This window comes from Carcharodon carcharias, chromosome 5 (genome assembly GCF_017639515.1).
Source record: "Carcharodon carcharias isolate sCarCar2 chromosome 5, sCarCar2.pri, whole genome shotgun sequence".
Classification (NCBI taxonomy): Eukaryota; Metazoa; Chordata; class Chondrichthyes; order Lamniformes; family Lamnidae; genus Carcharodon; species Carcharodon carcharias.
The window spans coordinates 16,143,666-16,170,522 of NC_054471.1; the positions used below are offsets into that span (position 1 = coordinate 16,143,666).

The window sequence follows — 26,857 nt, forward strand, 5'->3', positions numbered from 1 at the left end:
GCCATCTAACCAGTCTGTTTGCATGTGCGTTTAATGCCTGGGGCCCGTCTTGACTCATTTGGACCTCACCAATGTTCTTTTAAGGGTCTTTAAGGGTGAGCTACTTATGAGGGTGGGGGGGAAAGGGATGAAAGGTTGAAGTGAATGCACGCTAACTGATGCACTGTCCTTATTGTTAATTTCAGCATCACCACCAGAGCGACCCGCACGTCCTCAAAGCCGCCCCACCCCTCCACACCTGAGGGGCAACATGTGCAACTTGCTGCACATCATTTCAGCCAGCTAGGCACCAGAGCAGACACACACATCTCGGTGGGGACTTTACCATCAGCTAGTGTCCCGGGTCACAGTGGAGAGGGCACATCACAATTGCTGGAGGGGATGGCAGGGGCAGAGAGTGCCAATGGCTCCAGCAGCCGGAGGGCTGCAGGAGATGAGGTACATGCTGTGTCCGGCACTGATGACGTGCCTCTGGAGTTGTCCCCGTTGCAGCAGCTACAGGAAAGGCGGCAGGAAGTGTGTTTGCATCTGGAAGGGTTGTGTGAGGGAATGGTTCAGTTGCTCTCTGTGACAAAGGAGTCTAGGCAGAGTGCACGCAAAGAATCTGCCCTCAGAGCAGAGCATCAGGATTCCTTCAAGAGAGATTGGTGACTCTCATAGAGAGGGGCTTCCACCAAATGGATCAAAATATGATTGGGTTACACTTTGACCGGCAAGCCCTCATAGCAATTCTGGCCACAGGTGGTGTTTCCCATTGTGGGAGATGTTGTGGACACCAAGCGCCGGCACTCAGCATCCATGCATCTGCGGTGAGCAGGGAGGTAGATTTGGACCTCACGTCGGTGCAGCAGCTGCCTGCTGTCACTGCAACCTCCTCTCATGGTGCTCCGGATGAGGGCAGCAGCTCCTCCGCCCCTCTGCCAGTCAACGTTGCTTCCGTTGAGGCTGCGACAACTGGGGAGGTGCCAGATCAGGAGCTGGCGACTCCCTCCCATGCGGGGCTATCACAGGCTCCATGGGCCAGAGGACGCCCGCCAAGGTCATCCAGGCCAATAGGACAGCAGAGTCAGCAGGCTCTCTCACAAGCCACTTCGAGCGAGGGGACAACACCTAGACATAGTACCCGGAAACGAAAACATAAAGCACCTTGGGCACTCCCCGGGTATCTCGCTGGTGATTTTGTGTTGGCCTTAGAATAGGGACCACTTTTTAGAACATTGTCGAATAATCAGGTGAGCTATAATTGTGGACAGAGTAAAGTCCACCTTTGTTACCATGGCTGAGCGTCTTTGCATTGTGGCGCTTTTTTCATTTTCATGTAATTAACATGAGTTTTAGAGAGGAGATTGATGTTTCTGTATTAAGGCATTATTTGCAGCTGATCAGGTGGAAGAGGTAGCACCTAAGTGCCACGCGTGGAAGTTCCAGGCAATGCTGCTCCTGCTGATCCATGTGTGTGGAGCTAGCTGAAGGTTCTTTGGATTAAATTGTCCCAGGTGTACCTGCCTCCTTGGTGTAAATGCGGATCGTCGTTGTGGCCCTCATCATCGCCCAGTACTTCGTCATCCTCTGAAACACTGCTGGATTCATCAATTGCAGCCTCATCCAGGGCGTCAAGGTCTTCATCGTCAATTGCATCCCCCCTTTCCAGCGCAGGATTGTGCAGGGAGCAGCAGACTACCATGATCAGTTAGATGTGATCTGGGGGTTACTAGAGTGCGCCCCCTGAGCAGTCCAGGCAATGGAAGCGCATCTTGAGAGGACCGATGGCTCTTTCCACCACAGCCCTTGTGTTCCCCTTGCTCCTATTGTACCGATGCTCAGCTTCTGTTCTTGGTCGCCGTACTGGCATCATGAGCCACCTTCGCAGGGGATAGCCCTTATCATCCAGCAGCCAACCATCTAGCCGAGCCAGAGCACTGAAGAGCCCCGGCACTTGAAAGTGTCCGAGGATGTAGGCGCCGTGGGTACCTTGCACAAACTTGCAGAATCTGCATCCTGTGATTGCACACTATCTGCACGTTCATGGAGTGGAAGCCCTTCCTGTTGACAAAGGCACCGACCTCACATGCTAGCACCTTGATGGCCACATGTGTGCAATCTATAGCACCCTGGATGCGGAGGAATCCAGCAATAGCTATGAAGCCTCTGGTTCGCTGTGCCTGACTTGCCTGGTTGCAGCAGAAGTGGATAAAGGTGGATACCCGCCTGAACTGAGCGTCTGTAACCTGCTTGACACAAGTGTGGACAGCTGATTTGGAGAAACCGCAAAGATCACCCACCAAGCCCTGGAAGCAGCCAGAGGCATAGAAGTGGAGGGCAACTGTGAGCTTCAGAGCCGCTGGCAAGGGGTGTCCTCCCACACAGTTAGGGGAGATCTCAGGGCCAATCATCTGACAGATATAGTTGACTGTCTCCCTTGAGAGTCGGACCCTCCTTCGGCACTGCACCTCAGTCATATTGAGGTAGCTGCTTCGCCACCTGTATACCCTGGCAGCAGGATAGTGGCGTTGTCTGCGGCCCCTTGCACCTTGGACAAACTCTTGGCCCTACGCCCCTTGTGCCTTCACCTGGACACCAAAGGTGCCTCCCTTGGAGGCTGATTGTCCAGTCCTGGCCTCCTCCTGATTCTATCCCTCCCTCCTCCTCAGGGGAGCTGCCTCCACTGGAGAGGTCAGAACCCATACCACTGGGCTAAATGGAGACCTCCGGAAAGCTGCAAGGCTGAAAAAGAATGCTGCCTGCAGAATGCTTTCACTTTGCACAAAAACCTCTTGGACATTGATGAGAATTACTAACAATCACACAGGTTTGTTTTAAACGCTTTGATCAATTATAACTTCGTGAAAAACATCAACAATCCATCTGAGTCCACATGTCCCGACATTGCAAAAGTTTTCTTAAATAATCTCCTACCCACCTGTCCGTTGGGCTCATGCTCTGACCCGAAGTTTGCATGGGCTCCTCAAAATCCTGGACAGTTGGGAAATTAAGGGCCTTAACGAGCCCTTCAATTAATGGCAGGCGAACTGATCATAATTTGGGAGACACAGCATAAGTTCATCCCTAGGAAGAAGAAGCATACTAAAGGGAGGACGAGACAACCTTGGCTGACAAGGGAAGTCAGGGACAGCATAAAAGCTAAAGAGAAAGCATACAATGCGGCAAAGAGCAGTGGGAAGCCAGGGGATTGGGAAGCCTACAATGGAGGACAACTAAAAATGAAATAAGGAGGGAGAAGATTAAATATGAGGGTAAACTAGCCAGTAATATAAAAGAAGATTGCAAGAATTTTTTTAGATTTATAAAGGGTAAGAGAGAGGCAAAAGCGGACATTGGGCCACTGGAAAATGACGCTGGAGAAGTAGTAGTGGGGAACAAAGAAATGGCGGAAGAACTGAATAGGTACTTTTGTAGGTGCTAGGAAAACTGAGAGGTCCGAAGGTGGATAAGTCACCTGGACCAGATGGATTACACCCCAGAATTCTGAAGGAGATAGATGAAGAGATAGTGGAGATGTTAGTGGTGATCTTTCAGGAATCACTGGAGTCAGGGAGGGTCCCAGAGGACTGGAAAATCGCTAATGTAACCCCCCTGTTTAAGAAGGGAGTGAGGCAAAAGACGGGAAATTACAGGCCGATTAGCCTGACCTCGGTCGTTGGTAAGATTTTAGAGTCCATTTTTAAGGATGAGATTTCAGAATACTTGGAAGTGCATGGTAAAATCGGGCAAAGTCAGCATGGTTTCATCAAGGGGAGATCATGCATGACAAATCTGTTAGAATTCTTTGAGGAGGTAACGAGCAGGTTAGACAAAGGAGAGCCAATGGATGTTATCTACTTGGACTTCCAGAGGGCCTTTGACAAGTTGCCGCACAGAAGGCTGCTCAGTAAGATAAGAACCCATTGTGTTAGAGGCAAGGTACTAGCATGGATAGAAGATTGGCTGTCTGGCAGGAGGCAGAGAGTGGGGATAAGGGGGTCCTCCTCAGGAAGGTGGCCGGTGACTAGTGGAGTTCCACAGGGGTCAGTGTTGGGACCACAACTTTTCACTTTATACATTAATGATCTAGATGAAGGAACTGAGAGCATTCTGGCTAAGTTTGCAGATGATACAAAGATAGGCAGAGGGACAGGTAGTATTGAGGAGGCGGGGAGGCTGCAGAAGGATTTGGACAGGTTAGGAGAATGGGCAAATAAGTGGCAGATGGAATACAATGTGGGGAAATGTGAGTCATGCACTTTGGTAGGAAGAATAGAGGATTAGACTATTTTCTAAATGGGGAGAGAATTCAGAAATCTGGAGTGCAAAGGGACTTGGGAGTCCTAGTCCAGGATTCTCTTAAGGTTAACTTGCAGGTTGAGTTGGTAGTTAGGAAGGCAAATGCAACGTTGGCATTTATTTCGAGAGGACTAGAATATAAAATCAGGGATGTGTTGCTAAGGCTTTATAAGGCTCTGGTCAGACCATATTTAGAATATTGTGAGCAATTTTGGTCCCCATATCTCAGGAAGGATGTTCTGGCCTTGGGGAGGTCCAGAGGAGGTTCACGAGAACGATCCCAGGAATGAAAGGCTTAACATATAAGAAACGTTTGAGGACTCTGGGTCTATACTCGATGGAGTTTAGAAGGATGAGGGGAGATCTGATTGAAACTTACAGAATACTGAAAGGCCTGGATAGAGTGGACATGGGGAAGATGTTTCCATTAGTAGGAGAGACTAGGACCTGAGGGCACAGCCTCAGAGTAAAGGGAAGACCTTTTAGAACAGAGATGAGGAGAAACTTCTTTAGCATGAGAGTGGTGAATCTATGGAATTCATTGCCACAGAAGGCTGTGGAGGCCAGGTCATTGAGTGTATTTAAGACTGAGATAGATAGGTTCTTGATTGGTAGGGGGATCAAAGGTTACGGGGAGAATGGGGTTGAGAAACTTATCAGCCATGATTGAATGGTGGAGCAGACTCGATGGGTCGAATGGCCTAATTTCTGCTCCTATGTCTTATGGTCTTATGATCGTGCCCACCCACCGAAATATTGCGATGGCACGTGCTGACGTCGGCACACTCGCGTCATTTTACACGCTGACGTGCGGGCTATGCACGTCGGCTGGAAAATTCTGGCCAAAGTCTTTTTCTCGATCTTTGAAAATGTTCTCTGTTGTACATCCAGTTTCTGTGAAAAATACTCTATTTCGATTCCAGTGTCATCTTCTTGTAACAGTGTAGCCCCAATGCCTCTATCGCTTGTGTCAACGGCCAACTTGAATTGCTTGGCATAATTGGGTACTGCCAATACTAGTGTCGTAGTTAAAACTATTGAATATCTCCTGATATTCCAGTGGCCATTGAAACTTCTTGTTCTTTTTTAATAGTTCAGTCAGTGGAGCAACCACTTGGCTAAAATTTGGCATAAATTTCAGGTAAAACCTACTCATGCCCAGAAACCTTAAAACTTCTTGTTTTGTTGTAGGCACTGGGAAATCCATGATAGCCTTGACTTTCGCATCTCTCAGAGCCACCTTACCATGTCCAATGGTATGGCCTAGATACGTAACTTGAGCTTTTGCAAATTCGCTTTTAGTGAACTTCAAGTTCATCACTAAATTAGCTTCTTGTAGTCGAGTAAATAATTCTTCCAGAAGCTGTAAATGCTCCTCCCATGTCTGACTGAAAACAATTTAGATCGTCATTATAAACCGCACAATTGCTTAGACCCGCAATTACTTTGTTTTTCAGTCTTTGAAATGTCACAGGTGCATTCTTCATGCCAAATGGCATAACTTTGAACTGATATAGTCCATTTGGCATTACAAAAGCTGATATCTCCTTTGCTCTCTCTAACAATGGTACCTGCCAATATCCTTTTAGCAAGTAAATCTTTGTGATAAATTTCGATTGTCCCACTTTCTCAATGCAATCCTCCAACCGTGGTATGCGATACGAATCCACTTTTGTCACCGCGTTCACATGTAGTCGAGTAAATACGGTAGTCCACGCACAGTCTTTGTGTTCCATCCAGTTTCGGTACCAGTACAACAGGCGAACTCCAGTTACTGCAACTGGACTCAATGATATCATTTTGAAGCATGAAATCAATTTATTTTTGTACTTGTGATAGGTTTGCCAGATTTAATCTATAAAATTGTTGCCTCACTGAAGATGATATTTCTACACTTACAGCATGTAAAACTAAATGTGTCTTTCCCAACTTATAGGTTTGTGTGACTTTGACACTTGCTTGGAAGATAACTCAATATTTCATTTAAATTTTCAAGCACCCCCTCATTATCCAATTTGATTAGAGGAAAATCAATTTCAGAGTCCTGCATTTCTACCTCTTTCTCATCATTCACCATCACTAACACCTCTTTGTGTTCCTCTTCCCTGTCAAAGTACTTTTTAAGCACATTTACATGACACACCCTTTGCTTCTTTCTTCTATCTGGAGTATTTATTAGATAATTTGCTTCACTCAATTCCTTTTCAATCCTGTAAGGCCCATTAAATATTGCATTTAATGAATCCCCTAGTACTGGTAAGAAAACTAATACTTTCTCTCCAGAAACAAAACTGTGAATTTTAGCCTTCTTATCTGCTTTCACTTTCATCACTTGCTGTGAGATCTTTAAATGCTTCTGAGACAGCTCACATGCTCTGTTAAATCTTTCCCTGAAATTTGATATGGAATCCAAGAGAGTAGTTTCTGAATTTTGACCCACCAATTTCTCAAATCAATTTCAGTGGACCCTTACTTCATGACCATAAACTTGTACAAAAGAGCTAAAAGCAGTCAATGCATTATGACCATCCCTAATAGCAAATAACAAAAATGGAATTCCTGTATCCCAATCCTGTGCATATTTCTGACAGTATGCTCTTATCATAGTTTTTAAAGTTTGATGCCATCTTTCCAAAGCTCCTTGTGACTCCGGATGATAAGCTGTTGACTTAAACTGTTTTATCCCCAAACTTTTCATTACTTTCTTTAACAGCTGTGACATGAAATTTGACCCCGATCTGATTGTTCTTTAGGTAAACCATATCTTGTAAAAAATTGAATTAATTCCTCCACAATCTTCTTAGTTGTAATATTTCTTAAAGATATCACTTCAGGAAACCTAGTAGACATATCTATTATTGTTAATAAATACTGATTTCCACTTTTAGTTTTAGGGAGGGGTCCTATGCAAACAATCATGACCCTGGTAAAAGGTTCTTCAAATGCTGATATTGGGATTAAAAGCATCGGCTTAATCACTGCTTGTGATTTTCCTGTTACTTGACATATGTGACAGGTTCTACATAATTTGACTACATCCCTATGCAATCCTGGCCAAAAAAACACCCCTATATATTTTCCTGTGTTTTCCTAATTCCTAAATGTCCCCCCACTGGAATTTCCTGAGCAATCCTCAGAATCTCATTTCTATAACCTAATGGGATAACAATCTGATGCACCTCCCTCCAGCTTTCATTTGTTGAGACATAATCTGACCGCCACTTTTTCATTAATATATTCCCTCGAAGATAATAACATACTGGAATATATTTTGCTTTGGTTCCTGAATAAGCTTTCTGATATAACTATTTTAATTGCAATCATTCTTCTGTAGCTTCACTAACCTCTTTGAGTTAAACACTTCAACTGAACTGACCTGCATTCCTTCCACCTGAAGAATTTCATCAAATACAGTGATAAAAACAAAAAACTGTGGATGCTGGAAATCCAAAACAAAAACAGAATTACCTGGAAAAACTTAGCAGGTCTAGCAGCATTGGTGGAGAAGAAAAGAGTTGACGTTTTGAGTCCTCATGACCCTTCCACAGAATACAGTACCAGCTAATTGGATTTTGGCACCTTTTTCCTGCCTTTGAAGTGCCTGCTTATTTTATTTATTTTGCTCTTCCCGATGGATCTTTGATCTCAATATAACACAATCAGGAAACAATCCAGTATGTTCCTTCTGTAGCACTTCTGTTGAAAACACTTCCACAGGCTGCTGAACTATCACAGGTATCACCCACATTTGTGATCCATCTATTTCATTACCCAGAATAAATTGAATCCCTGCAATGGTTAACTTTTCCACCACCCCAACTATACCTTTGCCATTCTTCCGTCTGCTCTTTAAATTTACCTTCCACAATGGAATAGATTTAGCATCTCCATGGACCCCACTTATTATTACCTACTCCTGCAGCACTTCTTCTGCACAACAAATATCACTGCCCCATAACATTATTGATTGACCAGCCCCTGTATCTCTTAAAATTTTAACACCTTTACTTACTCCACCCTGTACAAATGGAAAGACTTTCCCTTCACATACAAAGTCTTTCAACATTTCTGCAACCTGCTCCTCAGAATTCCCTTGAGTAAACTGTGAATACGTTCCCACTTAATTACCTTTCACTGATTCTCCCTGTTTCACCTGTACACAAACCCACTGGTTTCTCCTGTGCCTGAACCTCAGAACCCACAGTACTTTTACTTCCAGAGTTTTTCTGTACCCCAATAATTCCTACAGATTTTCCCTGCAACCTCCGATACACTGACTTTGTGTGCTCCACTTTATTACAAAGAAAACACCTCAATTTTTGAATGTCACTTCTACCTTTAGCACCTTCCTTTTTGCTCTGAGTAAAAGCTTCCTGTGAACTTCCAGCTATTCCTTCTTTTCCCTGACTACCTGCCTTCCTTTCACCTTCCAGCTTTTTATCCTTTTCCACTTCAAAAGTGTGACAGAAAAAAATATTTAGCTCTATGAACTAACTCATAATCATCAGCTATCTCTGATGCTTGTCTTACAGAACCAATCCTCTGTTCCTCCACATGTGTTCTCACTACCGAAGGGATTGAATCTTTTAAATTCTTCCGAAAGAATGACTTCCCTAAGAGCAGCATAGGTTGTCTCTATTTTTAATGCCCATATCCACTGGTCAAACTCAATATAATTTTGCCCAGGCTGTTTTCTCATATTCCTAAATTTCTGCCTGTATGCTTCAGGAACCAACTCATATGCACTCAAAATAGCTTTTTTCATCATATCATAATTCACCAACATTTCTTCTGAAAATGAAGCATATACCTCAAGCCCCCTACCTAACAACTTGGACTGTAATAATCACGTCCAGTTTTCCTGTGGCCATTTCATCTGTTTAGCTAGCTTCTCAAATGAAATAAAGAATGCTTCAATATATGTTTCCTCTAACTTTGGAATAGCTTGTACAAATGTAAACACATCCTCACCGGATTCTACTCTAGAGACAAATCCTTCCTCACCTACTGACATCACTTTTCGAACTGCCAACATTTGCAGTTGGAATTCTCTTTACCTCTCTCTCTCTTTTTCTCTTTCTTCCTTCTCTATCTTCACAATTTATAATTCCCTTTTAAAAGCCATTTCTCTGTCCTTTGCTTCAAATTCAAGCTTTCTCAGTTCCTTTGCTTGTTCAATTTCTAGCGTCTTCATTTGTAACTGAAGTCTCACTAACTCTAGCTGTAACTCAGCAGTGTCAGGTTTCATTTCCAACTATAGATGCTGTGCTGTACTTTTAACTATTTCTCATTTCCTGGTTCCCACAGGGAACCCCAATTGTATTTTATCCGCCAACTCTGTTAACTTACTTTTGGTTATTCTCACCAACCCAATCAGAGTTATCTCTTCTATTCCCAAACAAGTCTTTGCAATTGCCAAAGCCATCTTGCAGTCTCACCACTTCTAAAATACCTCACCAATTCCTGAATTCAAAGTGTCTCTCGTATTCGTAATCTCAAGATTCACCAATACCTAACCAATCGAGGAATTAGAAATATAATTTATCCCTGCACAGCCCCCAATTGTTACGACCAATGTAGTTGGTAAAGTGGAGTTATTTTAAAAATCCCAGAGGGAAACTTTAAACAACTGTCTAAAGTGTTTAAGTGTTATGTTTGAGATGCAACTCTAAATTCAGGAATCAGATCATCAGTTCTTGAGGTTTTACATTAAACTAAATGAAACATTTCATTAATTTACACATATTAAAATATATGTAAACATGGCCACTAACTACTACTATCATAACTTAACAAATTCACAACCTAATCTCCATTAAGGCAACAGCATCACATAGACTTAACCAGACTGCAGGCAAAGCATTTTCACCTTACGAAATCAAAATGAGGTTCTTTTACTCTGGTTCGTGTGGAGAGAGTTGGAGGCTTGCAGCTGCCTTTTGATCTCACATTGCCTCTGCTCTGCATACCCGAAAACTACTGAAGTTATATCTGCCACCACTGATTGAATTCAAATTCTCTTGTCTCACCAGCCTCTTTGACTTTATCTTTTAACAATGAAATCCTTTTCATAATACCAATTTTATTAGTAATATAAACATATTGCTTGGTAGCTGCTAGAAAGACATCAGTTTTCACCCCCCCCTTCTTGAATGCTGTATTCAAAAATGCAAATGCACACCATCTCCCTTACATATCAAAAGTAGTACCCATCAAAGCACCCAGACTAGCTGGCTTTAATCCAATTAAAACACATCTGCAGACTAAACCTGTATTTTAAAAGAAAAATATTTTCCAAAATATTATATATATTAATAGCTTCATGACAGAAGTAGGATTTGTGCCACACAAGTGCCAGGCAACGACCATCTCCAACACAAGAGCATCACCCCTGGACACTCAATGGTGTTACTATTGCTGAATCTCCCACTATCAACATCCTGGGGGCTGGGGGGTTACCATTGATCAGAAACTGAACTAGTCTAGCCATATAAATACCGAGGCTACAAGAGCAGTTCAGAGGCTAGGAATCCTGTGGCGAGTCACTCACCTTCTGACTCCCCAGAATCTCTCTACCATCTACAAGGCACCAGCAACGAGTGTGATGGAATACCCTCCACTTACGTGGATGAGTGCAACTCCAACAACACTCAAGAAGCTTGACACCATCCAGGACAAAGCTGCCTGCTTGACTGGCAGCTCTTTTCCACAAACATTGACTCCCTCCACCACCGGCGAACAGTGGCAGCAGTGCATCCCCTCTTCAAGTGCACCAAGCCTCCTTAGGTATCATCGTCCAAACCCACGACCACTACCATCTAGGACAGAGGCAGCAGACATATGGGAGCACCACCACCTGGAAGTTGCCCTGGAAGCCACTCACCACCCTGACTTTGAAACAAATTGCTATTCCTTCACTGTCGCGAGGTCAAAATCCTGCAACACCCTCCCTAACAGCACTTTGGGTGTACCTATACCACAGGGATTGCCACGGTTCAAGAAGGCATCTCACCACCACCTTTGCAAGGTCAATAATGGATGGGCAATAAATGCTAGTCTAGCCAGTGAAGCCCACATCCTGTAAATAAATAAAAAAACCTCACTGAAATTATGTCCAGCACTGCTGGCATCAGAAGTATGCTTGCACACTGCTGATGTCATTTTGGAGACAAAACAGCATTCATTATGCCAAATTAAATGGTTGATACGAAACTGAATTTTATGGCAGTTTCATTCTGTAATATTTTAGTTCCACTGTCTCTTTCGAGCTGATGGTTTGGAATTTTGTAGTAGTAACCCTATAGGCACATCAGTAATAAAATCAGAATAAAACTACAAATTCTGGAAATCTGAATGCAAAATAAACGCAGAAAATATAAAAGCAAAATACTGCAGATGCTGGAAATCTAGAACAAAAACAAAAATACCTGGAAAAACACAGCAGGTCTGACAGCACCTGCGGAGAGGAATACAGTTAACGTTTCGAGTCCGAATGATTCTTCATCAGAACTAAGGAAAAATAGAAAAGAGGTGAACTATAAGCTGGTTTAAGGGGGGGTGGGGGTGGGGGGTTTGACAGGCAGAGCTGGATAGAGGGCCAGTGATAGGTGGAGATTGCCAAAAGATGTCATAGACAAAAGATTGCCAAAATATAAACCAGGTTTGAGATAGAAATCAGGCCACTAATGTTGAGCAAGATGAACTCACAAAAGAAAATACTAAAACGGTTTGGATAATGTGATAAATATTTAAACTCTGTCCCAACAGAAATGATCAGACTCGGCATTTAAGTTGGTAGAGAAGACATGTTTCTTCAACATCTTCCCCTCCATCTTCACCATCTTGCCTCACTTCAAATCAGGCTTAGTTGGCCACATGGTGTTGAAAAATATATCGCCATAATTTATTTGGTGCCACAACCCCACATAATCTAAAAATTTCAAAAAGCCAAATATGATGTCAGAACATAGCAGGAGTCAGCGAAGTGGCCACAGAAGGATTAGGTATGCACATAAATTTTGTTCTTCTGAGGATACCTTGTGGGCCAGGAAGAGGCGTGTTCCCCAGTTCCTGCAGAGATTCCTTAGAACTTCTTTCTCCATCCTTGCAGCATATGTTGTCAATGCTCTCCATCCTTATGTGAACAGTCCCTTGGATTCCTGGAGTTACGCTTGGAGTTTCCGCTATCCTAAAAGCCACTCTTGCCAATTTTCAGTGGAAGATGTTGTTGTAATATGCCTTTAAGGGATAGCAGCGCGCCATCATTTTAAGTGTGTGATGTGATCCAGGCTCAGTTTCACCTCGTCCTGGAGCAGAACACAGCAGACACAGCACTGCTGTTGATGTTGCTTGGAATTAACAAATGAACTCACATGTTTATATCATTATAAAACCACAACAGATATAGGGACAGGAGCCTCCTTAATTTCATTCTTTAGATGGTCACGCTCTAATTTAAAATTGTGCCATTTTATTCTGGAGTACCCCAATGAAGGAAATATTTTGATCTGTATTTACACTGCAACTCAGTGCAATCAATACAGCTGATATTAGTAAAAAAAAGGATTATTAACCCTCCAGTCACAATTGTTAAACTAATTGGTAGAGATTGATTGTCGTGATTAGTCAACAAATTCATTACTTTTGCATCATGCAACTAACTAGTACGATAGAAAATCTTTGACTATTTACTCTAATACTTGCCATAAATCAGCTATCTAATGTAGCTGATGGACCACTCAAATTTAATAAATCATGCTGTTAGATTTTGTGTTTAATTTGTATTGATAGAGGTCATCACATGTACAAGCCTTACCCTTACTGGATTTTATCTGTTGTTGCTTTATTATTGGTTTCTATGTAGGAAGCATACAGCATACTTAATAAATATGAGGTGGAGATTTCAAAGGAAGAAACAGAAGAAGTTGATACACTTCGGTACTTTTTCAACAAATTACAAGTTAAAGCTGTGAGTATTGTATCTTTATCTTCAAATAATGCACAAGTCAGAAATAATCAATGCTAAATCTGTGGGAATATTAAATGTTGAATAATATTCTGAACCAACATTAATCTGCTGTTGCACTTAATTTTATCATCTGGATTGAAAAGTTAATAGAAGTTTATTGGAAACATCAATAGAAATCCAAATTAAAAGCAGAAAATGCTGGAATTATTCAGCAGATCTGGAAGAATCTGTGGAGAAAGTAACAGTTAACCTTCCAGGCCTTTCAGAATCTTTCTTCTTTCTTCCTACCAAAATCTCTTTTTTTCTACCAAATTGAATCACTTCACACTTCTCTGCATTAAATTTCATCCGCCATGTGTCCGCCCATTCCACCTGTCTATGCCCTCTTGAAATCTATCAAAATCCTCTTCAAAGTTCACAATACTTAGATATTTTGTAACAGCTTCAAATTTTCAAATTGTGCCCTGCACAGCCAAGTCTAGGTCAATAAACTTCTCGAGTTCTCTGACCCACAGTGCTGCCATCTCCACCACAGGTAGGGCAAGGAAGAAAGTCCTTAAACCACTCCAGCAAGAACAGGGTTGAACACCATGCTGTTTGCATCAATCTGGCTATCCAGCCAAATGAGCCAACAGGTCGCCCAAAGAGTATGTGTTGCTGTGGTATCATCCATTTTGATGTGCATGTTGCGGCCTGAATAGTGATGGTAGAGGCTTCAGTTTATTTAAATTACATGTCTAATCAGGAATCTCTCCCGCTTTACTGCCTGTCATTGTTGTATATTGGGAGGATTACAAGTTGATACTCAACCTGTTTGGCTGTGGTATGAATACACCTTCCTTGACCATCAAGTCCTGGAGTAGTAGCTTCTGACTTAGAGGCAAGGATGGTCCCACTGTGCCACCAGATCTCTTAGGTCATTAATATAGATTAAGAAAAGCAATTGTCCTGATACTGACCACAGGGGAGCACCACTATATACCGTGCTCCAGTCTAATAAACAGCCATGCACAACCATTCTGCTTTCTGTCACTTAGCCTGGAAGCTCCACAATTATCCCTATCCTCAATGATGGAGGAGCCCAGCACATCAGTGCAAAAGTTAAGGCTGAATCATTTGCAATGATCTTTAGCCAAAAGTGCCGAGTGGATGATCCATCTCAGCCTCTTCCTGAGGTCCCCAGCATCACCGATGCCAGTCTCCAGCCAATTCGATTCACCCCACATGATATCAAGAAACAGCTGAAGGCACTGGAGACTGCAAAGGCTAAGGGCCCTGACAGTATTCTGGCAATAACACTGAAGACTTGTGCTCTAGAACTTGCTGCACCACAAGCCAAGCTGTTCCAGTACAGCTACAACAGTGGCATCAATCCAGTTATGTGGAAAATTGCCCAGGTATGTCCTGTACACAAAAAGCAGGACAAATCCAACTCAGCCAACTACTGCCCCATCGGTCTACTCCCGATCATCAGTAAAATGATGGAAGGGGTCATCAATAGTGCTATCAAACGGCAACTTCTCAGCAATAACCTGCTCACTGATGCTCAGTTTGGGTTCTTCCAGGGTCACTCAGCCCCTGACCTCATTATAGCATTGATTCAAACATGGACAAATGAGCTGAACTCGACAGTGAGGTGAGAGTGACTGTGCTTGACATTAAGACAGCATTTGACTGAATGTGGCATCAAGGATCCCTAGTAAAACTGCAGTCAGTGGGAATCAGGGGGAAAACTCTCCGCTAGTTGGAGTCATATCTAGCGCAAAGGAAGCTGGTTGTGGTTGTTGGACGTCAATCATCTCACTTCCAGGACATCACTGTGGGAATTCCTCAGCATCGTGTCCTTGGCCCAAACACCTTCAGTTGCTTCATCAATGACCTTCCTTCCATCATAAGGCCAGAAGCTGGGATATTGTGATGACTGCACAATGTTCAACACCATTCACAACTCCTCAGAGGCTGAAGTAGTCCATGTCCAAATGCAGCAACACCTGGATAATAGCCAGGCTTGGGCTGACAAGTGGCAAGTAACATTTGCACCACACAAGTGTCAATGACCATCTCCAACAGGAGAGAATCTAACCATCACCCCTTAACATTCAATGACATTACCATTGCTGAATCCCACACTATCAACATTCTAGGGGTTACCATTGATCAGATACTGAACTGGACTAGCCATCTAAATACTGTGGCTACAGGAGCAGGTCAGAGGTTAGGAATCCTGAGGTGAGTAATTCACCTCCTGTCTCCCCAAAAGCCTGTCCATCTTTTTCAAGGCACAAGTCAGGAGTATGATGGAGTACTCTCCACTTGACGGATGAGTGCAGCTCCAACAACACTCCAGAAGCTTGACAGCTTTTTTTCATTTGTTCATGGGATATTAGCGTTGCTGGCTAGGCCAGCACTTTTGTCCATCCCTACATGCCCTTGTTCAAAGTGCATTTAAGAGTTAACCACATTGCTGTGGCTCTGGAGTCACGTGCAGGCCAAAACAGGTAAGAGAGTGGCCAGAGGACATTCTGAAGGGGGAGGGTGAACAGCCAGTGGTTGTAGTACACATTGGTACAAATGACATAGGTAAAAAAAGGGATGAGGTCCTAAAAGCAGAATATAAGGAGTTAGGAAGTAAGTTAAAAAGTAGGACCTCAAAGGTAGTGATCTCAGGATTACTACCAGTGCTATGTGCTAGACAGAATAGAAATAGCAGGATATATCAGATGAATACTTGGCTGCAGAGATGGTGTGAAGGGGAGGGTTTCAGATTCCTGTGGCATTGGGACCGGTTCTTGGGGAGGTGGGACCAGTACAAACTGGACGGGTTACACCTGGGCAGGACCGGAATTGATGTCCGAGAGGGGAACATTTGCTTGAGTGGTTGGAGATGGTTTAAACTAAAATGGCAAGGGGATGGGAACCTGAACAAGGAATCAGAGGAAGGGGAATCAAAGACAAGAAGAAAAGACTGAAAGCGGAATAAGAAAAGTGATAGTCAGAGAAATCAAGGGCAAGAATCAAACAGGGCCTCAGTGAAAAATAGTGGGAACGGGACAAGTAATGTTAAAAAGACAAGCCTTAAGGCTTTGTGCCTTAATGCAAGGAGCATTCACAATAAAGTAGATGAATTAACTGTGCAAATAGATGTAAACAGGTATGATATAGTCGGAATTATGGAGACATGGCTGCAGGGTGACCAGGGATGGGAACTGAACATCCAGGACTATTCAGTATTTAGGAATTGCATTGCTGGTTAAAGAGGAAATTAACGCAATAGTGAGGAAAGGTATTAGCTCCAACGATGTGAAATCTGTATGGGTAGAGCTGAGAAGCACTAAGGGGCAAAAAAATTTTGTGGGGGTTGTATATAGACTCCCAAACTGTAGTGTTGATGTTGGTAATGGCATTAAACAGGAAATTAGAGATGCATGTAATAAAGGAACATCTGTAATTATGGGTGCTTTAATATGTATATAGATTGGGCAAATCAAATTAGTAACAATACCGTAGAGGAGGAATTGCTGGAGTGTGCACGGGATGTTTTTCTGGACCAATACATTGAGGAACCAACAAGAGAATAGGCCATCCTCGACTGGGCATTATGTAATGAGAAAGGAATAATTGGCAGTCTAGTTGTCCGAGGCCCCTTGGGGATGGGCAACCTTAATATGATAGAATTCTTCATCAAGATGGAGAGTGACGTAGTTGATTCTGAGACTAGGGTCCTGAATCTTTATAAAGGAAACTACAATGGTATGAGGCGTGAGTTGGCAATGATGAATTGGGAAACATTACTTAAAGGGATGATGATGGATAGGCAATGGCAAACATTCAAAGAAAGCATAGGTGAACAGCAACAATTGTTTATTCCATGTCTGGCGCAAAAGTAAAATAGGAAAGGTGGCCAAACCATGGCTTACAAGGGAAATTAGAGATAGTATTAGATGCAAGGAAGAGGCATACAAATTGGCCAGAGAAAACATCAGACTTGAGGATTGGGAGCAGTTTAGAATTCAGCAAAGGAGGACCAAGGGAATGATTAAGAAAGGGAAAATAGAGTACGAGAGTAAGCTTGCGGGGAACATAAAAACTGACTGTAAAAGATTCTATAGATATGTGAAGAGAAGAAGATCGGTGAAGACAAATGTAGGTCCCTTACAGTCAGAAACAGGGGAATTTATAATGGGGAACAAAGAAATGGCTGACCAACTAAATATATACTTTGGTTCTATCATCACAAAGGAGGACACTAATAACATACCACAGGTTTTAGTGAGAGGGAGGAACTGAAAGAAATCAGTATTAGTAGGGAAATGGTGTTGAGAAAATTGATGGGATTGAAGACCGATAAATCCCTGGGGCCTGATAATCTACATCCCAGAGTACTTAAGGAAGTGGCCCGAGAAATAGTGGATGCATTGGTGGTCACCTTCCAAGATTCTATAGACTCTGGAACAGTTCCTACAGATTGGAGGGTAGCTAATGTAACCCCACTATTTAAAAAGGGAGGCAGAGAGAAAACAGGGAATTATAGACCAGTCAGCCTGATGTTGGTAGTGGGGAAAATTCTAGAGTCCATTGGAAAAGATTTAATAGCTGAGCACGTGGAAAACAGTGGCAGAATCAGGCAGAGTCAGCATGGATTTACGAAAGGAGAATCATGCTTGACAAATCTACTGGAACTTTTCAAGGATGTAACTAGTAGAGTTGATGACGGGGAGCCAGTGGATGTGGTTTATTTGGACTTTCAGAAGGCTTTCAACAAAGTCCCACAGAAGAGATTGGCGTGTAAAATTGAAGAGCATGGGATTGGGGGTGGTGTATTGAGCTGGATAGAAAACGGGTTGGCAGACAGGAAACAAAGAGTAGGAATAAACGCGTCTTTTTCCGAATGGCAGGCAGTGACTAGTGGGGTTCCACAGGAATCGGTGCTGGGACCCCAGTTATTCACAATATATATTAATGATTTAGATGAGGGAATTAAATGTAATATCTCCAAATTTGCAGATGACACAAAGTTGGGTGGGAGGGTGAGCTGTGAGGAGGATGCAGAGATGCTTCAGTGTGATTTGGACAAGCTGAGTGAGTGGGCAAATGCATGGCCGATGCTGTATAATGTGGATAAATGTGAGATTATCCATTTTGGGAGCAAAAACAGGAAGGCAGGTTATTATCTGTATGGCTATAAATTGAGAAAGGGGAATGTGCAACGAGACCCAGGTGTCCTTGTACACCAGTCGCTGAAGGTGAGCATGCAGGTGCAGCAGGTGGTGATGGTATGGCAGGTGAATGAGAGCACGGCATGTTTCCCAGGAATTCATAATTATTGCGGTGGGTTTGGGATGATACGCCATGAAAAGCCACCATTGTGGCCAGTGGGTAAAACGTTTACCCACCTGCAACCACACTTTGTCCAAATCTGGGATGATTCTTCTCTCTGTCTTTCACACAAGGGTTTCCAATCTCCACTCTTGAAGAACTTGCCTTGGAATCTTTTCCCAAACAACGCTTTCTCTTGGACGTCTTCCAAACGTATCCAGTGTTTTGATCTCTCCTTCTGATGTTCCTCTCCCTGGATCACCACATACATTCAAGCTTCGCCTTCCATACACTCTTTCCAAAACTCACTGTTGCTACTAGAACATTACTGCATCACAACTTTTGGCTGTATCCTCGGATCTCCTGGCTTCTTGCTCCCTGCAGCTGTCTCTCTTTAATTTGGAGCCTTTTCCTCTACTCCTTACTTTCCATTCCACTGAACTAGACGGTTTTAGATTCCTGTTCTTTTCCCTTGACTTCACTGTCTTCCTGGGATAATCTTATGCCCAACTCCCTGGCTCCTGGGACTTCCTTTTTTCTTTGGGACCTGCTCTCTGCAGCTCCTCTTCTATCTGCTCTGGCAGTTTCTGTGGAATGCCCCTAACAACTGAACTCAAAATGTTTTCTGTTTCTCTGTCACTGTGTGCCCCTGTTGCTAGGCAACGGCACAAATTTTTCCTACTTTGTTTTATCTTCCCTAAACCACTAATCTCCCCTTGAAACATAGATCTCCACTACAAGGGTCATAAAACCTCATTAAAACGCTGGTATACAAACAAACTCACAGACTTGCAGGCAACATTCTAAATGACCAAATCCCAGATATCCCTTTTCTTAACATACATATACAACATATAAATTAAAATTAAAGGTATATTTAGTTCCCAACACCTACCAATGCAGGTACAACTTATTTAAAACTAACTCTAGTTCCTAACATAGCCTAACATCAGTCGTCATGAAAATGCTAGAATCTGTAATAAAGGATGTGGTAACAGGACACTAAGGAAATAATGGTATGGTTGGGTAGAGTCAACATGGATTTATGAAAGGGAAATCATGTTGGGAAAAACCTGTTGGAGTTTTTTTTTAGGATGTAACTAGCAGAATAGATAAGAAAGAACCAGTGGATGTAGGCTATTTATTTTTTCAGAAAGCTTTTGACAAGAGGTTAGTAAACAAAATTAGAACACATGGGATTGGGACCAATATACTGCTATGGATTGAGAACTGAAAGCAAGCATGCAAGTGCAGCAAGCAGTTAAGAAGACAAATGGTATGGTGGCCTTTATTACGAGAGGATTTGAGTATAGGAGTAAAGATGTTGTACTGTAATAGTATGGAGTCTAGGTGAGACCACACCTGGAGTATTGTGTACAATTTTGGTCTCCTCACCGAAGGAAAGTTACACATGCCATAGAGGGAGTGCGATTTGAACAAGAGTGCTAGGAGTTGGGTGAGTGGGGGAGTTAGTGCCGCTTTGCTTTTTTAACTTTTTTATGCTGTAGGAATTGGTTCTTACTCTACCACAGGGGAAGAAGATAATTGTTTGCTGAGTATCTGGTGAGTATTTGGTAAGTGGTTAAGGCCTTTTTTATTCCTAAAGTTTAAAATAGTATATGAACTGGGTGTAATAATAATAGAATATATAAAAAATGAAAATAATTAATTAAATAAAATAATTATGTAGTTAATTAAAACACATTAAGGATGGTAGGACAGGTGATATGTCATGGCTGCAGTGTGTGGAAGCTCCAGGTTACCAGTGTGATCCAGGGCAAACCCATCTGCAGTAAATGCTCAGGACTCTAGGAGCTTCAGTTCAGAGTCATTGAACCTCATTGGAGGCCAAGCTGCAGACACTGTGATGCATCAGGGAAGGGGAATGTTTCTTGGACACTTGATACAAGGAGGCAGTCACACCCCTTAGGATAGAGTATTCTGGTTTGCTTAGTGGTCAGGGATAGGAAGGTGTGACTGAGAGTAAGGGAACCCAGAGGGCAGGAGTGCAGGAGCCTCAGCCTTTGCAATTGTCTGACAGGTTTGAGGTTCTTTCAGCTTATTTTGATTAGAGTAGGGGCTGCAGGATGGATGAGCTGACTGGCCATGGCACCGTGGTACAGGAAGCCATTCAAGTATGGGGAGCAAAAAGTAATGGTAGTAGGAGACAGTATAGTAAGGGGGATTGACATAGTTCTCTGCAGCAAAGAGCATTGGATAACTTCACACAATTTATACTGCATCTGCTGTGTATTTCCCAGTCACTCAACCTGTCTAAATTGCTTTAAAGCCTCTTAACACTGTCCTCATCAAATGTATTGCAGAAAATAAAAACTCATGGTATAGGGATGACATATTGACATGGATAGAAGATTGGCTAGCCAGTAGGGAAAGTAGAGTAGGCACAAATGGGTCATTTTCTGGGTCAACAAGATATAATGCATGGCCTCATATAAGACCAGTGCTGGGGCCTCAACCTTTTACAATTTATATTCTTGACTTGGATGAAGGGATCAAAGGTATGGTTGCTAAATTTGCTGATGACGGAAAGGTAGGTGAGAAAGTAAATTGTACAGGTCTTGCTGCATTTGGACATTGTCTGCTTCAGTATCTGAGGAGTCATGAATGGTGCTGAACATCATGCAATCATCAGCAAACATGCCCACTTCCGACCTTATGATGGAAGGAAGGTTATTGATGAAGCAGCTGAAGATGGTTGGGCCAAAGACACTGCCCTGAGGAACTCATGCGGTAATGTCCTAGAATTGAGATGATTGACCTCCAATAATCACAACTATTTTCCTTTGTACTAGGCATGACTCCAATCAATGGAGTGTTTTCCCCCGATTCCTATTGACTCCAGTTTTGCTACGGCCCCTTGATGCCACACTTGGTCAAATGTGACCTTGTTGTCAAGCGCAGTCACACTCACCTCACCTCAGGAGTTCAGCTCTTTTGTCCATGTTTGAACTGCTTCCACTGCCTCTTGAGGCAGAGAGTTCCAAAGAATCACAACCCTCTGAGAGAAAAAATTCTCCTCATCTCTGTCTTAAATGGATGACCCTGTATTTTTAAACAATGACCTCCCCCTAGTTTCAGTTTCTCCCATAAGAGAGAACATCCTTTCCACATCTACCCTGTCAAAACGCCTTAGGATCTTATTTTCAATCAAGTTGCCTCTTACTCTTCCAAACTCCAATTAATACAGGCCTATCTGGTCCAACCTTTCCTCATAAGACAACCTGCCTGTTCCAGGCTTTAGTCTAGTAAAGCTTCCATGAACTTCTTCCAACGAATTTACATTCTTCCTTAGATAAGGAGAGCAATACTGTACACAGTACTGCAGATCTGGTTTCACCAATGCCCTGTATAACTAAAGTAGAACTTCTCTACTTTTGTGCTCAATTCCCTTCACAATAATCCATGACATTCTATTAGCTTTCTGAATTACTTGCTGTACTTGCATTCTAACCATTTTCAATACATGTACTAGGTAATGCAGATCCCTCTGCATCTCAGAATTCTGCAATCTCTCACGTTTTAGATAATATGCTTCCTTTTTATTCTTCCTGCCAAAATGGACAATTTCACATTTTTCAACATTGTACTCCATTTGCCAGATCTTTGCTCTAATCAATGCTCATTTAACCTTTCTGTATTCCTGTGTAGCCTCCTTATGTCCTCTTCACAACTTATTTTCCTACCTACCTTTGTGTCATCAGCAAATTTAGAAACCATATCTTTGGTCCCTTCATCCAAGTCATGATATAAACTGTAAAAAGTTGAGGCCCCAGCACTGAACTTGTGGCACGCCGTGCATTATAACTTGACTACCCAGAAAATGACCCATTTATGCCTACACTACTTTTGATGCTGGCTAGCCAATTTTCTATCCATGTCAATATGTCACCTCCACACCTTGAGGTTTTATTTTCTGCAATAACCTTTGATGGGGATAGTGTTAAGAGGCTTCAAAGCTTCCAGGCTCGGGTTGATTGAAAGTGACAGATAGCAGCACCCTGAAGAGTGATGTCATCCTGGAGACTCTATATCAGGATGAGGCCAGAATATTATTCATGCAAGAGAGATGGCCTTTGGACAGGTGCCACAATCTGGATTTAAATCAGTCCACAGACGGTCAAGCGATAACTAATTATTGATGATTGTCCTCCTTGAGATGCCTTGCAACACTCCAGGAATACTACCATGAGTGCAATAATGTTTGCACCGCTGTTCCTGTGTCTTGAAAGATGTCTTACGAGGAAAGGTTGGACACTCTAGGGCTGTATCTGCTGGAGTTTAGAAGAGTAAGAGGCAACTTGATTGAAACATATAAGATTCTGAGGGGTCTTGACAGGATGGATGTGGAAAGGATGTTCCCTCTTATGAGAGAACCTGTAACTAGGTGGGGCCACTGTTTAAAAATAAGGGGTCACCCATTTAAGACAGATGAGAATTTTTTTCTCTGAGTGTCATGAATCTTTGGAACTCTCTTCCTCAAGAAGAAGTGAAATGTTGGAGCACACTATGTCTACTTGCTTCAGATTGAGTGCTGGTGGAGTTCTTATCCCACAGCACGGCCACATGCTCCATGGGCTGCCTCGCCTTCCAGGGTTGAGGCCATCATTATGCAAGATTGTGACTAATCATTCTGAGATTGATGTCCTTCATTGAGGATAACAAATATGGTGTTAATGTCTACTCTGCATTGAAGGGATTAATGAAATGGGCTTGTGTGTGCTAGACCTCTTCATTGCCCTGGAACCTTGCCACTATAAGAGTCTCACGTCTAGCGCATCTGGCCTGTGTAACAGCCTCTTCCTGTGGGGCATCATCATCTTTGCCCTCTTCAGTATCATCTCTTTGGCATCCTCCTTACTGGAGGAGACGTGCAGCTCCGTCATTTCTCCATGTGGCCACCCATCCCTCCTTTGGAGCCCCAGGTTGTGTAGAGTACAGAAAACCACGATGATGTGGGTCACCCTCTGGGGACAGTACTGGAGACTTCTGCTTGATCAGCCTACACATCTGAAATACATCTTCAATGTGTCAACCAAGGAGCATGTTGCAGAATGAGTCACATTGTACCTCTCCTCTGAAACACTCTCTGGCTGCTGAATGGGTGTCATTAGCCACAAGTTTTGCAGGCAGCCTTTATCACCAGTGAGCCAACCCTGAATGTGCTGTGGGCCCTTGAAGATTGTGGCACCTGTGAGCTCCCAAGGTACCTTGCACAAACCTGCATAATCTGCTTTTGGTAATCACAGATCAGCTGCACATTGAGAGAGAGAGGAAGTCTTTTCTATTAATAAATCTTAGTGGATGCTGCCAGGGAGCTCTTGATGGCAGTTGATGGCAGCTTGCTCCTTTGGAAAGCTGGAAATCGCTGCAGATTCCACTGCTCTGGCAGCCTGGTTGGTTTCATCCAGGAATAATTGTGTGCCATACTGAAAAGGGCACAGTGACTTCTCTTAAGCATTTATGCATGGAGGATTGCAAAATTATACAGAGGTCCCCAGTGGAGTGCTGGAATGAGCCACTTCCAAAAAAATTGATTGCGATGGTCACCTTTAGAGCCATTGGCAATGGATGGCCTCACAGTCCCTGCGGTATCAGTTCCCCCAAAGAATATGGCAGATGTGAGTAAGCAAATCTCCAAGTATGAGAAGCATCTTCAGTACACCTAGGGTCATGCCAAGTACCTCCATGGAATTGGTCTCTCCTCCTCAGCTTCTGGGTCTTTATGGGGCCCTGCTGGCCCACGTTCCTCAAAGCAAGGTCTTCCTTTAGACCTGCCAGATTGTGATGGCCTTTCTTCTCCTCCACGGTTGCATCAAAGCCATGAAGAAGGCAGCGTTGCATGCTGCCTGTGTTCTGCACTCCTCCCTGTCTCTGAGGAAAGATAGATGAGAGACACGATTGCACCTTACCCTGCAATGCTCAACTTCCATCGCTAAGCTAGGGAGTCATTGTGAAGCCATCAGTCTGCCTTCATTATCGACATTCCATCCCCAAGTCCTCACTTGCAGTTGAAGGACATCCTAAAAGATTGCAGGTAGCTGAGCTACCCTACCATGCTCCAGGCATGACAGCATATTCACAAAGAGGGTTGGATCTGGATGAGTACAGCCAGGTGCTATCAACCTCAGCCAGTACATTGTCAGGTTGCTCCCTTTGGAGTAGACTACAACCCAACGTTGCTCTAATTTAATGACTGCAAGCATTGAACTGTGTTATCCCTGAACCTCCCAGTTGCAATGTAAGAGCTTGTCGGGAGAAAGTCACACATGTTCTGTAGCCATGGCCCCTTAATGGTTTGATCTTTCTGACCTTTCTACAATCCTCTGAGGGAAAAATGATCAGTCATACCAAATCTACATTTGGCTCCAAGCCCTAATGGATTCTCACAGTAATGCGTATAACACATGCCCCTTCAATTGGCCCAAAAGTGCAGTATTCTCCCAGAAGCCCTCAGACCCCTCGCCTAGCAATTTTTTTTCCAAGTTTATATTTCAGCTACACGATAACATTGGCTGTTGAGATGGTACTGCTCCAATTCTATTTTGAGCTAGCTTCCAAACCTTCCTCCATCACCACCCAAGGGCCTCTTATCATCCTCAAAGGTCATCTTGTGCAGGCTTTCCTCCCTCCAATCGCTCCCCTGCCTCCCCCTTTAACCTGGAGCCCATCGTAATTATAGTCCTCCCCCGTGAACTGTTTTCTGTCAATGTTGATGTCACCCCTCCCCACCTTGAGACCCCATACACAGTGACCAACTAGGACACCTCCATGAGACCATTGACTACCCTCTTCTTACTTACCAGTTCTCCATATACAGGCTGCAATTGCCTCCCCTGACTGCGACAGTAACATCTGCTGCCCAGTACCAAGCCACCAACCCCCAGGACCCAAAAGTGTGAGGGACTGATTACATGCTGCACACCATGCTGTACATGACTGACACTGCACAGACAGGCCCTCCCCCTCCCTTGATGGGACCAAGACATGCAGGCCAGGTATACCCCTATAAAATGGTCTGCACTGACCCAGGACTGCCTTTAAATTCTGGTCCTGACACTGTGTGGCGCACTGCCCCAGGACTGACTCACAATTACCTCCCCACTTCCATTAACCACCTGCCCCTCTGTCAAGCATCTGCCTTGCACCCTTTTCCTTGCCTCTGCCCAGTCATCCCCTTTGTCAAATATTTGCCTTCAACCCCTTTCCTTGCCTCTTTCCAGTCAACCATCCAGCCAAGCATCTGCCTTCCACCCCCTTCCCTTCCCACTGGTATTGCTTGAACAGCCTTGGCATGGAGTTGGAGCAGCCGTGACAGTGGCACGGTGAAAGGTAGATGAACTCTGTGCATACAAACCTGAAAGTCGCAAATAAAATGCAGTTTTCCAGGTGCATGCCACTTATATCTGGTCATAAATCAGACCGGACTAATTATTTGCTGATGGGGCAATTAGATTTGGAGCGTGAACGTGATTCTCGTGAGTTGGGTCATTAATGAGCATTCCTGAGACATGGATCAGTGGGAAACTTGACCCATCATGGAAGTCCAGAGGGGGAAAATTGCAACTTATTTTCCCACCAGTGGAAAACTGACTTTTGCTATCACTCCAAATTTTGTGCCCTCGCCACTAGCAGGACTGGAAGATCCCACCAATAGAAACTGATTGTTAGCCTGAAACTGATTCATCAATGGGCAACACCACATGACATTAGCTCCTTTTGTTTTTGGAAAGTTTGAATGTTACATCCAGGGCAGTCTGCTGTGAACATCCAGCTTGTCAACATTAAAGCGGGACCTCCAGAGTGACACCAGAAACCCGCTTCAAGTCTGAGTCTTTTTGAAGCCAGGTTTTCTGGCAGATTCCTGTCATTGTCTGTAGAATGGATCAAGTTTCTGTATACCAACCTCATCTTGCTGCATCATCACCAACTTTGAGGGGATAGTACAAAAAAATTTGTAAAAATGTTAAAAAGCCAAGTCTAAAGCCACTGTATCTGAATGCATGAAGCATTCACAATAAGGTAGGTGAATTAACATCGCAAATATATGTAAACCAGTATGATATGATTGCGATTACAGAAACATAGCTGCAGGGTGACCAGAGATGGGAACTGAATATCCAAGGGTACTCGATGGACAGGCAAAAAGGAAAAGGAGGTAGAGTGGTGTTGTTAGTTAAGGATGAAATCAGTGTAATAGTGAGAGAGGATATTGGCTCAGAAAATCTAAATGTGGAATCGGTCTGGGTGGAACTAAGAAGCAACAACGAGCAG

General features: G+C 43.4%; 1 protein-coding gene across 1 annotated transcript in view; it reads left to right on the top strand.

Moving 5' to 3' along the window:
- Nucleotides 1-26,857, top strand: part of LOC121278115 (dynein heavy chain 8, axonemal-like) — a 1,831,678-nt gene that overhangs the window by 713,984 nt on the left and 1,090,837 nt on the right. The window contains exon 31 of the mRNA XM_041188200.1: nucleotides 13,145-13,249. Within this exon, the coding sequence (XP_041044134.1) occupies nucleotides 13,145-13,249 (105 nt within the window). The remainder of the gene's footprint in view (nucleotides 1-13,144; nucleotides 13,250-26,857) is intronic.